The sequence below is a fragment of the Salvelinus namaycush genome, chromosome 2 (assembly GCF_016432855.1).
Source record: "Salvelinus namaycush isolate Seneca chromosome 2, SaNama_1.0, whole genome shotgun sequence".
Taxonomy (NCBI): domain Eukaryota; kingdom Metazoa; phylum Chordata; class Actinopteri; order Salmoniformes; family Salmonidae; genus Salvelinus; species Salvelinus namaycush.
Genome location: NC_052308.1, coordinates 78865780 through 78881410, shown reverse-complemented (window position 1 = coordinate 78881410; position 15631 = coordinate 78865780). Strand labels below are relative to the sequence as shown.

General features: G+C 44.1%; 1 protein-coding gene across 1 annotated transcript; it reads left to right on the top strand.

The window, feature by feature from the left end:
- Positions 1-1810: 1810 nt before the first annotated feature.
- LOC120019334 (zinc finger protein 2 homolog) lies at positions 1811-13408 on the top strand. The gene is made up of 3 exons (XM_038962631.1): positions 1811-2035; positions 3279-4033; positions 11187-13408. Exons 2-3 carry the CDS (start codon positions 3349-3351, stop codon positions 12569-12571), a joined length of 2070 nt encoding a protein of 689 aa, XP_038818559.1. The 5' UTR covers positions 1811-2035; positions 3279-3348; the 3' UTR covers positions 12572-13408.
- The last annotated feature ends 2223 nt before the right edge of the window (positions 13409-15631 follow it).

The window sequence follows — 15631 nt, the reverse complement described above, 5'->3', positions numbered from 1 at the left end:
AGAGGACATTCTAAATCCAAACAACGATTGTTCCCGACAAAGGACCCCTTGTACAACATTCTGATGAAAGATCATCAAAAGTAGGACCCATTTTATGATGCTATTTCATATATCTGTCGAACATGTGAAATAGTCGTTTGCGCCCAGATTTTGGGTACTCTCTCGCTATACCTAAGCTGGATGTCGTAATGAAGTTATTTTTAGAATTCTAACACGGCGATTGCATTAAGAACTAGTGTATCTATCATTTCCTATACAACATGTATTTTTTAGTAACGTTTATGTATAGTTATTTGGTCAGAATAGTTGAGTGCCATAAAAATATCCGCACATTCTGGGAAAAAGATGCTACGTTAGCACAATGTATAACCACTGATTTCAGCTCTAAATATGCACATTTTCGAACAAAACATAAGTGTATGTATAACCTGATGTTATAGGACTGTCATCTGATGAAGCTTATCAAGGTTAGTCAAAAATTATATATATTTTGCTGGTTTATTCGCTATCGCTAACGTGCCTATTGCTATCGCTAACGTGCCTTGATGAATGAATGCGGTAGTGTGGTAGGCTATTGTAGTAAGCTAATATAATGCTATATTGTGTTTTCGCTGTAAAACACTTAAAAAATCGGAAATATTGGCTGGATTCACAAGATGTTTGTCTTTAATTTGCTATACACCATCGATTTTTCAGAAATGTTTTATGATGAGTATTTAGGTATTTGACGTTGGTGTCTGTAATTACTCTGGCTGCTTCGGTCCTATTTGTGACGGTAGCTGTGATGGTAGCTGCAATGTAAAACTGATTTATACCTCAAATATGCACATTTTTCGAACAAAACATAGATTTATTGTATAACATGTTATAAGACTGTCATCTGATGAAGTTGTTTCTTGGTTAGTTTGGTTGGTTCTTGGTTAGTTAGGCTGGCTTTGTGCATGCTACCTGTGCTGTGAAAAATGTCTGTCCTTTTTTGTATTTGGTGGTGAGCTAACATAAATATATGTGGTGTTTTCGCTGTAAAACATTTTAAAAATCGGACATGTTGGCTGGATTCACAAGATGTTTATCTTTCATATGCTGTATTGGACTTGTTAATGTGTGAAAGTTAAATATTTCAAAAAAATATATTTTGAATTTCGCGCCCTGCACTTGAAGTGGCTGTTGTCATACTGTGCCCGGCTTCGGGCTTGCAGCCAGAAGAAGTTTTAAGAAAGCAAACCCTCCCTACAATGACACCACATTCAGAAAGTGTTATTATTTCTTTGGTGGGAAAACAATGGTGCAAAACGAAATAAATATAAACACCCAGTTGTATCTATTTGTCCATGTTTCATGATGTTAGTCTGTACATCCAACTCATTCGTTTTCACCCTGTTACTCCTCAATTCTAGAGAAAATTAACCAAATGTTTGATAGAGAAGTTAAAATCCTGTTCAAGTGTTCACCATTATTCTAGCTCAATCTTGCTTACTCACAGTGCTATGGCTAATTTGGGCTCCAAATGTCCAGCCTGTTAGGATTATGCACCTAATAAGTAAAAAATAAAAATAAATTTATATGAGGTCAAAAAGGAACCATATGGTAGGAATGATTGATTTTAACAGATAAAGTAAGGAGCATGTTAATGAGTGATTTTTGGGTAGTCAGTATGATTTTATCCATATCAATTTTGAGATATTTATTTTCATCCTGTTTGTGGCAAAAACACACCTTTTTGCATGCAGTTCGTCATCAAACCCGAAGAAGAAGCTTTTAATCATGGTTATCGCTATCGATACTCGACTACTCTGGTTTGTGTGTGATGAAGTTGGAAGTAACATTAGACTAGGAAGAGTTAGCTATATAGATAAGTCTTCAAGCATAGCTGGATATTCTACTTTACTTTCAAACTACAACGGAAAACTGACATTAGAACTACGTTGTCAAAGGAACATCAAACGAAAGTCAGGAGATATAACGTTACTTCTTTCCCACGTGGACAGAAACGTGCTAACTAGCTAACGTTACTGTAGCCTTTCTACTGTATCAGGTAGGTAACAAAGGTTACGGTCATAGTTATACTGGAGCCGAGTTTATGTTTTTGTACACCACATTATTAACCCCTTTTACGATTAGCTAATGTTCAGGGCTTTCATTGGATAATAACTTGTTTAATTCCCGGTTTGTGAGGTGGCGACAAACACCCGAAAAGTATTGTTGAACGTTGTTAGCTAACGTAGATAACTATCCAAGTAACTTTAGAAGATTGGAAAATTCTCTATTTAAACTTTTACGATGAACCGAATAACATTTTCATGTCGACATTACATTGTTGAACGCTATGTTATTAAATCTGCCAAAAGCATAAAGGCTGGTTTACAGTCCGTCTATCGACATGTCTGTGTAGACAGTTGTCGTAGCAACATCATGAACATTCTATTGTCGTCCGACATCAAACTTGTCGTTCTGAAAAATTGTAAACACAAAACGACAGCCTCTGCATGACATCAGCAGCCCTGTGCTCCAAATAACATACTTTCTCTATTTTAACACCAGTAAAACCATCCGTTTAAAAACACATTCAGTAAATGTCAGCCAGGTTCGTTACTTGCTAGCTAGCTGGCAAGCCAGTTTAAATAATGACTAGAGTATATCCAAAGACTTGTATAACAAATTAAGTGATAATGCCAGAGAAGCCGGTGTTTGGAGGATATATTGTCACAGGTGTCTTCGAGGGCTGGCAAATCATGCCAATACATCCTCCAAAAACTGGCTTTGTTGTACCTTTTTTTAATTGACTTTTCTTTGTATATATCCATAAAAATGATGCCAGCTGATTCATGATTTCGACTGGCTGAGAAAAGCTACATGTCTGTCTCCTCCAGACTCCCGACCCACTACACATTGCAACATATTGAAACCACGCATTTGTTATAAAACATTTTTTTATTAGTGTTGTTCTGACAATATAACCATATACAATTACAATAGCACACGTCTTAGACTGATGGACTGTGCCATCCTTACGGCCTCCACAATGGATCAGTCCACTCAGACAGGAGCCAATCAGAAAGGTGTCTTAGACTGATGGACTGTGCCATCCTCACGGTCTCCACAATGGATCAGTCCACTCAGACAGGAGCCAATCAGAAAGGTGTCTTGTACACCATGATTTTTTTTTGCTACTGCTCAACTAAAGAAATCTCTGTTGACCAACAGCCAAGCAATGGACCAGTCGACTAAATGGGGTCAGCACTAATGTGTTCTAATCTTTCATTTTATTTTCATTACAGGTCATCTAACTGGACTATATCTGTCTTGACATTGACTTCATTGTTGTTGTTGCCACGTGAGCAGGACAATATGAGTGGGGAGAGGGAAACGTTGATGGATGAAATGGAACAGAGTTTATACACTTTAACCAACGACAATTTACGCTGCCTGTGTGAACGCAGTGGAATAGGTGGCAAGGATGGCTCCGATGTTCAAGGAAAGAATCCCCATCACTCATTGTGCCGTAAAATCCTGGAGGAACTTGGGAAAAATTTAGATTCAATGGAATCGGAGGAGCAGGGAATGTCTTGGTTACTCCAACTGAAAGAGGACATCAGAAAGATACAGGAGGATGGTAGTGGTGCACCTTTGAATCCCAGCCAATCCATTGATGATAATGCTGTAGACTGTGATGAAGATGAGAACCAGAAGGACATGGATTGGTTACCTAGCAAAAGGCTGGAGGCGGAGCTCATGAGTCCCAGCCAATCCTTTGATGACAATACTACAGACTGCGATGAAGAATGGGATGAGGAGGACAGGGATTGGTTGCCTAGCAAAGGGCTGGAGGTGGAGCCAGCTCCAGAGAGACACACACCAGAGCAGAGGGAGAAGAGAGTGAGTGGATCCCCCTCTCTGTCCTCTCCTGGTAATGCCTTACTGCTGGGTTTGAAGAGGGTGTCTGTGTGGCTGGTCGACTGCAGGAAAACACCAGGGTTGAGAGGAACTGCTGGAGGAGGAGAGGAGGAGGAGGAAGGAGACGTGATTCATCAAAGTAAGTGCAGCAGGATACCTTTTGTTTTGGTTCTAAGTACCATTGTGAAGTTTAGTTGTTGTTGTCTAATATTACAGTGCAGTCTGATATCAACATTTTATAAGTTGCATCAACACCTTTGTGTGTAACATTGTAGAATCGTTAACAGAGGACAGTGACAAATCCAATCAATGTATGTTTCACATGCGCCGAATACAATAGGTATTACTGTGAAATGCTTACTTAAAATGCAAAGGTTTTACATTAAATGCCTTCATTGTAGAATCGTAAAACTTAGAGGACAGCGACGTGTAATGCACTCCCCCTGCCCTCTAACATCACTCCATTAGCTCTCTCTCTGCCTCTGCCACCTTCTCTGCCCCTTCTCTGTCTATCCTCTCTCACATCACTCCATTACCTCTCTATTATCACTCCATTACCTCTCCCTCTAATATCACTCCATTACCTTTCTCTCTGCCTCTGCCCCTTCTCTCTGTCTATCCTCTCTCACATCACTCCATTGCCTCTCTTTAACATCACTCCATTACCTCTCTTTTCCTCTGCCCCATCCTCCCTTTCTCAATAACTCCATTACCTCTATTTTTGCCTCTGCCCATCTCTCTGTCTTTCCTCCCTCTCTCACATCACTCCATTACCTCTCTCTCTTTACCTTTGCCCCATCTCTCTGTCTATCCTCCCTCACTTTTGCTCCATTGTCTCCCACTTTTTATATCTCTACTGTGACTCTGTCTGCCCTCCCTTTCTGCCACTGCACCCCCCCTCCCTCCTGGTAAGGCACCTGGACTACCGTTCAGAGAGGTTAACTTCATCACTACTTGTTTTTGTAAGAATGTTTGATGTGCTGAATGCACCGAGGTGTCTGTTTTAGTCCAGAACAGACTATGGGAGGCGCACAGTACTACATAAAGCCATGACTACATGGGGCTTCAACATGTTTCATTGAAATGTACAGCTGTGTGTCGTCCGCATAGCAGTGAAAGTTGACATTGTGTTTCCGAATGACATCACCAGGAAGTAGAATAAATAGTGGTCCTAAAACGGAACCTTGAGGAACAACGAAACTATCAATTATTTCCGACAACCAATCAAGAACTTGTCTATGTAGACCAATTAGGGTTTCCAATCTCTCCAAAATAATCTGGTGATCGATGGTGTCAAAAGCGGCAATAAGGTCTAGGAGCACGAGGCCAGATGCAGAGCCTTGTACAGGCTTCCTTCTTTTCACCCTGTCATTTAGGTTAGTATTGTGGAGTAACTACAATGTTGTTGATCCATCCTCAGTTTTCTCCTATCACAGCCATTCAAGTTTTTGTCTCTAAGCGGTTTCCTTCCTCTCTGGCAACCACGTTAGGAAGGACACCTGTATATTTGTCAGTGGTGTAAAGTACTTAAGTATTACTTCAAGGTATTTATACTTAAGTCGTTTTTTGGGGTATCTGTACTTTACTATTTTATATTTTTGACAACTTACTTTTACTTCACTACATTCCTAAAGAAAATAATGTACTTTTTACTCCTTACATTTTCCCTGACACCCAAAAGTACTTGTTACATTTTGAATGCTTAGTGGGACAGGAAATGGTCCAATTCACACATCCCTGGTCATACCTACTGCCTCTGATCTGGCGGACTCACCAAACACAAATGCATCGTTTGTAAATTGTCTGAGTGTTGGTGTGCCTGTCACGTTCCTGACCTGTTCTCTGTTAGTTTTTGTATGTGTTAGTTGGTCAGGACGTGAGTTTGGGTGGGCAGTCTATGTTTTCTGTTTCTATGTTGGTTTAAGGGTGACCTGATATGGCTCTCAATTAGAGGCAGGTGGTTTTCATTTCCTCTGATTGAGAGTCATATTAAGGTAGGTGTTTTCACACTGTTTGTTGTGGGTGGTTGTCTCCTGTGTCAGTGTCTGTATGTTACGCCACACGAGACTGTTTTCGGTTTTGTTTGTTCGTTCGTTTTATGTAGTCAGTTTTCCTGTTATTGCGTTCTTCGTGTTTCATGTAAGTTCGTCGTCCAGGTCTGTCTACATCGTTTATTTGTTTTGTTAATTATTCAAGTGTAGTTCGTTTTTTCGTCTTGTTTAAATAAATCATGTCATCACACAACGCTGCATTTTGGTTCAATCCCTGCTCCTCCTCTTCGGATGAAGAGGAGGAGGAAAGCCGTCACAGAACCACCCACCACACCAGAACCAAGCGGCGTGAATTCGAGCAGTGGCCTGCTACACAGGAATCCTGGACATGGGATGAAATATTGGAGGGAAAAGGACACTGGGCTCATATTGGGGAATATCGCCGCGCTCGTGAGGAGATGGAAGCAGCGAGAGCCCAGGAGCGGTGGTATGAGGAGGCAGCAAAGAGACGTGGATGGAAGCCGGAGAATCAAGCTCAAAACCAGAGATATGAAGGTACGCGGCTAGCGAGGAAGCCCGAGAAGAAACCCCAAAAATTTCTTGGGGGGGGGGGCTAAGAGGTAGTGGGCCAAGGGCAGGTAGGAGACCTGCGCCCACTTCTCAGGCTAACCGTGGAGAGCGGGAGTACGGGCAGACACCGTGTTACGCAGTAGAGCGCACGGTGTCTCCTGTATGTGTGCATAGCCCGGTGCGGGTTATTCCACCTCCCCGCACTGGTCGGGCGACGGGGAGCATTCAACCAGGTAAGGTTGGGCAGGCTCAATGCTCAAGGGAGCCAGTACGCCTGCACGGTCCGGTATTTCCGGCGCCACCTCCCCGCCCCAGCCCAGTACCACCAGTGCCTACTCCACGCACCAGGCTTCCAGTGCGTTTCCAGAGCCCTGTTCCTCCTCCACGCACTCTCCCTATGGTGCGTGTCTCCAGCCCAGTGCCTCCAGTTCCGGCACCACGCACTAAGCCTCCTGTGCGTCTCCAGAGCCCTGTACGCACTGTTCCTTCTCCCCGTACTCGTCCTGATGTGCGTGCACTCAGCCCGGTGCCACCAGTGCCGGTACCACGCACCAGGCCTATAGTGCGCTTCGAGAGGTCAGTGTGCCCTGTCCCTGCTCCCCGCACTAGGCTTGAAGTGCGTGTCTCCAGTCCGGTGCCTCCAGTTCCGGCACCACGCACCAGGCCTACAGTGCGTCTCAGCCGGCCAGAGTCTGCCGTCTGCCCAACGGCGCCTGAACTGTCCGTCTGCCAAGCGCCACATGAACTGCCCGTCTGTATTGAGCCTTCAAAGCCGCCCGTCTGCCATGAGCCTGCAAAGCCGCCCGTCTGCCATGAGCCTACAGAGCCTTCCGCCAGACAGGAGCCGCTAGAGCCTTCCGCCAGACAGGAGCCGCTAGAGCCTTCCGCCAGACAGGAGCAGCCAAAGCCTTCCGCCAGACAGGATCAGCCAGAGCCATCCGTCTCCGCAGCGCCATCTGAGCCATCCGTCTCCGCAGCGCCATCTGAGCCATCCGTCTCCCCAGCGCCGTCTGAGCCATCCGTCTCCCCAGCGCCGTCTGAGCCATCCGTCTCCCCAGCGCCGTCTGAGCCATCCGTCTCCCCAGCGCCGTCTGAGCCATCCGTCTCCCCAGCGCCGTCTGAGCCATCCGTCTCCCCAGCGCCGTCTGAGCCATCCGTCTCCCCAGCGCCGTCTGAGCCATCCGTCTCCCCAGCGCCGTCTGAGCCATCCGTCTCCCCAGCGCCGTCTGAGCCATCCGTCTCCCCAGCGCCGTCTGAGCCATCCGTCTCCCCATCGCCGTCTGAGCCATCCGTCTCCCCATCGCCGTCTGAGCCATCCGTCTCCCCATCGCCGTCTGAGCCATCCGTCTCCCCAGCGCCGTCTGAGCCATCCGTCTGTCCCGAGCCATTAGAGCCGCCCGTCTGTCCCGAGCCGTCAGAGCCGTTAGTCAGTCAGGAGCCGCTAGAGCCATTCGTCAGTCAGGATCTGCCAGAGCCGCCAACCAGACAGGATCTGCCAGAGCCGCCAACCAGACAGGATCTGCCAGAGCCGCCAACCAGACAGGATCTGCCAGAGCCGCCAACCAGACAGGATCTGCCAGAGCCGCCAACCAGACAGGATCTGCCAGAGCCGCCAGCGAGCCATGAGCGTCCAGAGCCGTCAGCCAGCCATGAGCGTCCAGAGCCGTCAGCTAGCCATGAGCGTCCAGAGCCGTCAGCCAGTCATGAGCTGCCCCTCAGCCCAGAGCTGCCATTGATCCAGAACTGTCCCTCAGTCCAGAGCTGTCTCTCTGTCCGGAGCTGCCCTTCAGTCCGGAGTTGCCCCTCTATCCTGAGCTACCTCTCTATCCTGACCTACCTCTCGGTCTTGAGCTATCTCTCTATCCCGGTGCTGCCCCTTGTCCTGGTGCTGCCCCTTATCTTAAGGTTAACATTTAAATTAAGTGGGTGTAAGATGAGGGTGGTCATTCTAAGGGGGAAACGTAAGCTGGGATTGACTGTGGGGTGGGGACCTCGCCCAGAGCCTGAGCCACCACCGTGGTCAGATGCCCACCCAGACCCTCCCCTAAACTTTGTGCTGGTGCGCCCGGAGTTCGCACCTTAAGGGGGGGGTTATGTCACGTTCCTGACCTGTTTTCTGTTAGTTTTTGTATGTGTTAGTTGGTCAGGACGTGAGTTTGGGTGGGCAGTCTATGTTTTCTGTTTCTATGTTGGTTTAGGGTGACCTGATATGGCTCTCAATTAGAGGCAGGTGGTTTTCATTTCCTCTGATTGAGAGTCATATTAAGGTAGGTGTTTTCACACTGTTTGTTGTGGGTGGTTGTCTCCTGTGTCAGTGTCTGTATGTTACGCCACACGGGACTGTTTTCGGTTTTGTTTGTTCGTTCGTTTTATGTAGTCAGTTTTCCTGTTATTGCGTTCTTCGTGTTTCATGTAAGTTCGTCGTCCAGGTCTGTCTACATCGTTTATTTGTTTTGTTAATTATTCAAGTGTAGTTCGTTTTTTTGTCTTGTTTAAATAAATCATGTCATCACACAACGCTGCATTTTGGTTCAATCCCTGCTCCTCCTCTTCGGATGAAGAGGAGGAGGAAAGCCGTTACAGTGCCCCTGGCTATCTGTAAAAAAAACAACAACAACATTGTGCCGTCTGGTTTGCTTAATATAAGGGATTTTAAATGATTCATACTTTTACTCTTGATACTTAAGTATATAGAGAAAAAAAATACTTTTTGACTTTTACTCAAGTAGTAATTTACTGGGTGACTTTTACTTGAGTCATTTTCTATTAAGGTATCTTTACTTTTACTCAAGTATGACAATTGGGTACTTTTTCCACCACTGATATTTGTAGTGACTGGGTGTATTGATACACCATCCAAAGTGTAATTAATAACTTCACCAGGCTCAAAGGGATATTCAATTACTGGTATTATTTATTTATTTTTATTCCTAAACTTATTTAGGCCTGCCATAACAAATTGGTTGAATACTTATTGACTGAGGACATTTTAAGCTTTTCATTTTAAATTAATTTGTAAAAAACTCTAAAAAGATAATTCCACTTTGACATGATGGGGCATTGTGTGTAAATTCATGCTGTAACACAAAACATGTGGAAAAGATAAAGGGTGTGAATACTTTCTGAAGGCACTTTCTGAAGATATTCAGACCCCTCAACTTTTTACATTTTGTTAGGTTACAGCCTTATTCTGAAATTGATTAAATCGTTTTCCCCTCATCAATCTACACACAATACCCCATAATGACATCACAATACCCCATAATGACATCACAATACCCCATAATGACAAAGCAAAACAGCTTATTAGAAATGTTTGCTTATATATATATATATATATATATTAAAAATAAACACATTTACATAGGTATTCAGACCCTTTATTCAGTACTTTGTTGAAGCACCTTTGGCAGTGATTACAGCCTCGAGTCTTCTTGAGTATGACAACACAAGCTTGGCACACCCTTATTTAGGGAGTTTCTCCCATTCTTCTCTGCTTGAGGTTGGATAGGGAGCGCTGCTGCACAGCTATTTTCAGGTCTCTCCAGAGATGTTAGATCGGTTCCAAGTCCGGGCTCTGGCTGGGCCACTCAAGGACATTCAGAGAATTGTCCTGAAGCCACTCCTGCATTGTCTTGGCTGTGTGCTTAGGGTCGTTGTCCTGTTGTAAGGTGAACCTTCACCCCAGTCTGAGGTCCTGAGCGCTCTGGAGCAGGTTGTCATCAAGGATCTCTCTGTACTTTGCCTTGATCCTGACTAGTCTCCCAGTCCCTGCCGCTGAAAAACATCCCCACAGCATGATGCTGCCACCACCATGCTTTACTGTGGGATGGTGCCAGGTTTCCTCCAGACTTGGCATTCAGGCCAAAGAGTTTCATCAGACCAGATAATCTTGTTTCTCATGGTCTGAGAGTCTTTAGGTGCCTTTTGGCAAACTCCAAGCGAGCTGTCATGTGCCTTTTTACTGAGGAGTGCTGTAGAGATGGTTGTCCTTCTGGAATGTTCTCCCATTTCCACAGAGGAACTCTAGCACTCTGTCAGTGACCATTGGGTTCTTGGTCACCTCCCTGACTCCCTGCCCCGATTACTCAGTTTGGTCAGGCGTCCAGCTCTAAGAAGTGTCTTGGTGGTTCCAAACTTCTTCTATTTAAGAATGAAGGAGGCCACTGTGTTCTTGGGGACCTTAAATGCTGCAGACATTTTTTTGGTACCCTTCCCCAGATCTGTGCCTCCACACAATCCTGTCTCGGAGCTCTACAGACAATTCCTCCGACCTCATGGCTTGGTTTTTGCTCTGACGTGCAATGTCAACTGTGGGACCTTATATAGACCGATGTGTGCCTTTCCAAATCATGTCCAATCAATTGGATTTACCACAAGTGGACTCCAAGTTGTAGAAACAGCTCAAGGATGATCAATGGAAACAGGATGCACCTGAGCTCAATTTCAAGTCTCATAGCAAAAAGTCTGAACACTTAGGTAAATAAGATATTTCTGTTTTTATTTTTAATAAAAGTGCAAAAATGTCAACCTGTTTTCGCTTGGTCATTATGGGGTATTTAGATTGCTGAGGATTGTTTATTTATTGAATCCATTTTAGAATAATGCTGTACCGTAACAAAAAGTCAAGGGTTCTGAATATTTCCAGAAGTCACTGTAATACCTCAATATGATGTCACTTTCTTCTGTTGGACAAACTGTATTCACTGTTTGTTTGTCTCTTTCACACAGGAGAGAGACGTGGCAACCATGGATCTTCTGGGGAGCCTCAACAACAACCTCATGCTGACAACACAGACTGGAGTCTCCCCACATCAAAACACCTCAATAAACAACCGCAGAGACATGCAGGGAAGAAACCTCACCACTGCTCTGACTGCGGAAAGAGTTTCAGTGTTTTATCAGGCTTGAAAATCCATCAATGCACCCACACCGAAAATAAACCATTCCAATGCTCCAAGTGTGGGAAAGGTTTTGCAAAGAACCACTATCGAAAAATACATGAGAGAACAGTACATGAGCCTCCCACAGAAAGGTCTTACCACTGCTCTGACTGCGGGAAGAGCTACAGTTTTTTATCAACCTTCAAAAACCATCAAAGAAAACACACCGGAGAGAAACCATTTCAATGCTCCAAGTGCAAGAAAAGTTTTGCTCAGAAATCCACTTTAAAAGCACACTCGCAAACACACATGCCTGCCGCAGAAAGGCCTTACCAGTGCTCCTACTGCGAGAAGAAGTTTTGTATTTTAGCATCCTTTAATTTCCATATGAGAATGCATACTGAAGAGAAACCATTCCAATGTTCTGTCTGCGGAATGCGGTTCATTCAAGCCTACTTACTGAAATCACACAAGTTTAAACACAAGCCCACCGAAGAAAAGCCCTTCAGCTGCTCAGAATGTGGGACGGGTTTTGCCACTAAAGGTAGTCTCAAATTTCACCAGCTGATCCACAACCCGGGAGAGAGACCTTACCGCTGTTCTGAGTGTGGTCATTGTTTCTCTCATCCAATATATCTGAGGAAACACCAGAAGAGACACAGTAAAGACAAGTCCATTGTCTGTGAGCTATGTGGGAAGACCTTCAACCATCCAAGCAACTTCAGAACGCACATGAAAATACACCGAGGAGTGAAACCGTACCACTGCTCCGACTGCGGCAGGAGCTTCATATTCCGTCAAGGTTTAACAACACACCAGCGTGTGCACACCGGAGAGCTGCCTTATGTCTGCGATCAATGTGGGAGGAGGTTTTCTCAGTCCAATTCTTTGGTGACTCACCAGCGAACACACACCGGGGAGAAACCTTACCCATGCTTTGTCTGTGGGAAGAGCTTCAGTCGGTCACAAAACCTAGCTGCACACAAGAGAACTCATACTGGAGAGAAGCCTCACGCCTGTGATCAGTGTGGGAAGAGGTTTTCCCGAACAGACGCACTGGCTGTACACAAGCGCACTCACACTGGAGAGAAGCCTTACAGCTGTGATATATGCAGGGAGACATTCACCTATTTAGTAGCCATGTTGAAACATAAGAAAGGACATGGTCATCCTGCAGGTGATGTACTCTGTGCTGAATGGCCTCAGGACGATTCCAGCTCTGTCTATGAATAGAGAATAACTTTGTTTAACTTGCAGAAGACATCAATTTGTTGTTATACTTACAATCTAACACCCAGAGAGAGAGAGAGACACAAACACTCACACACATGCAGAAAAACCCAGAGGGCGGCAGGTAGCCTAGCGGTTTAGAGCGTTCGACCAGTAACCGAAAGATCGCTCATTCGAATCCCTGAGTCTGCAAATGTTAGAAGAAAATCTGCTGTCCTGCCCTTGAGCTAGCCAGTTAGCCCCCAACAACAACTGCTCCCGGGCACATATGAAGTGGAAGTTAGATGCGGAAGGTTGAAGGCATTTAGTTGTGCTACTGGCTAGTTATCCTTCATTTCCTTTCCACCCAGAGGAATTGGGAGCACAGAGTGGTTTTTGAGAGTGGTTACTGTGGTTTTTGAGAGTGGTTACTGTGGTTTTTGAGAGTGGTTACTGTGGTTTTTGAGAGTGGTTACTGTGGTTTTTGAAAGCAAGGATTGTGGCTTTAAATAGTCTGAAATCATAGTGTTGTATGCATACACACCTGACAGGTGTAGGATCAGGTTCCTCTCCCCCAAATCCTATATTTTAGCATTAGTGGGGAAAATGCTAAACTGACACAAGATCAGCATCTAGGAGCAACTTCACCCTACACTTGCCCCTTCCCTGGGGGCTGTTCCAGATAGCAGATTCACTGAGGTACTGTCCTAAATATTCTCAACTATCATCATTTTTTTGACAAATATAGACTTGGAATTCATAATTTTTTTGACAAATATAGACTTGGAATTGGTAGTAGTAGTACATATACAGGAAGGAGTGGCTTCCGTCTGGCTACTCTACCATAAAGGAGTGCTGCAGAGATGGTTGTCCTTCTGGAAGGTTCTCCCATTGCCACAGAGGAACTCTGGAGCTCTGTTAGCGTGACCATCAGGTTCTTGGTCACTTCCGAGACCAAGGCCCTTCTGCCCAGACCTCAGTTTGTTCGGGCGGCCAGCTCTAGGAAGTGCCTTGGTGGTTCCAAACTTCTTCCATTTAAGAATGATGGAGGCCACTGTGTTCTTGGGGATCTTCAAATGCTGCAGACATTTTTTGGTACCCTTCCCCAGATCTGTGCCTCCACACAATCCTGTCTCGGAGCTCTCGGACAATTCCTTCGACCTCATGGCTTGGTTTTTGCTCTGACATACACTGTCAACTGTGGGACCTTAAATAGGTAGGTGTGTGCCTTTCCAAATCATGTCCAATCAATTGATTTTACCACAGGTGGACTCCAATCAAATTGTAGAAACAGTTCAAGGATGATCAATGGAAACAGGATGCACCTGAGCTCAATTTTGAGTCTCATAGCAGTGGGTCTGAATACTTATGTAAATAAGGTATCTTTTTTTTAAATAAATTTGCAAAGATTTGTAAAACCTGTTTTCGCTTTGTCATTATGGGGTAGGTTGGGGTAGGTTGATGAGGAAAATATTTGATTTAATCCATTTTAGAATAAGGCTGTGATGTGAAAAAATCAAGGGGTCTGAATACTTTCTGAATGCACTGTACAATCACACACAATTAAACAATGAAAGCACATGGCAAAAGCTGGCTCCTAATTACTGATAACAATTATTTGATGAGCAAGCTTTTTTAATTTTGTTTTTATGTTGCTTTAACATACCTAGTATTACATTAACATTATGGACATTGTGACTGAAATCATTTCAAATACTTTATCTGGGATTGATTGAGTTTGACTGGCGTATGTATAGTTGTAAAATAAGATAAGGACTGCAAGGGATTATGGATGTGTAAGTAGGTGACAAGATTGGCTCCAATGTTCAAGGAAAGAATCATCATCGCTCATTGCGCTGTAAAATCCTGGAGGAATTTGGGGAAAATGCAGATTCAATGGAATCGGAGGAGCAGGGAATGTGTTGTTTCCATAGCGCTTACCACAATCGGGTTTGCATTGAACTGTTCTGTACTTAACTCCCTGTGACGTCAACTAAACAACAGGTTTTACATTTTGACTAACAAATACAATAGGGCCTTCAAAAAGTTGGTGCTGACTTATCAGCTCAGTATTCGGTACTAAAACATTTACTTGGATCTACTCGAATTCTGGACAGTGTTCCACGTCATGGAAACAGATTATTGTTTTAGATGACATTACCTTCTTATTTAAATCACTGGTATATTCAAACTATCAAATTAAATAATAATAATTGGAAATGGTCAAAAACGTATCTTATATACATTTTCCCACTGTGTTCCTTACAGCCTGTTTAAGTTCAGTAAGTACCACTCACTTTCACTGGCGGCTTATCTGTTTGTCCACAGGAAGCTTATCTTTAACCCAAACACCAGATGGCAGCATCTAGTTTAATATCAGTCCCAATGCTCAATCCCTCTGTTTGTCATGTGACCTTCTATTGGAATTTACTTCTTCAAATTACTAAGATACTGCATTATTAGAGTGCTATCTGAAAGCAACTAATATTACCATTCACTTTGTTACTTTCACTAGTCTCCATATATTTTTCCTTCAACTAGGACCCTCCCTTTCTTCCCAATAGGAAAGACTCTCTCAATCACTACTGCTACTACACACAGATCACTCTCAAACTATGTTCTGCTTTTACCCCTATTGTAAGGTTTAAAAACAAACAAAACAAACATGATAACTTTCTCCTTATTGGAAGGCATTGTTTGCATTTTAGTCTAACCTAACAATGTTACTTTCTGCTTCGCACTCATTAAATGTCTTATTTTGAGATTGATATGTAATGTACCGGAATTATAAATACACCAGCCAATTCAGAAGGGGAGATGTCAACTTTGGAGGGAGCTTCCTTTTTAAGGTAACTCTCGAGACTAGAGTTTCTTTCTGGGGTCAACAGTTACTATAACTGGGCTGGCACTGCCTATCATTCCGCTGTCATTGGAGTGCTCTGTCCATAATGAGTCTGGCACCTGAGACAGAATAGACTGGGAGACAGTCCCCACTCCTCCTGGGGGAGGGGTTCAATTTGCCTGCTTACTCATTGGTTTAATATCTCATCGTTTGGGATATCAACAAAAACTCCACCTGGGGTA

Bases quoted from the DNA above. Each gene is read 5' to 3' on its own strand.
- LOC120019334 (XM_038962631.1), top strand. From the start codon at position 3,349: ATGAGTGGGGAGAGGGAAACGTTGATGGATGAAATGGAACAGAGTTTA. The intron at 4,034-11,186 runs GTAAGTGCAGCA...TCTTTCACACAG, and splicing joins AGGAGACGTGATTCATCAAA to GAGAGAGACGTGGCAACCAT.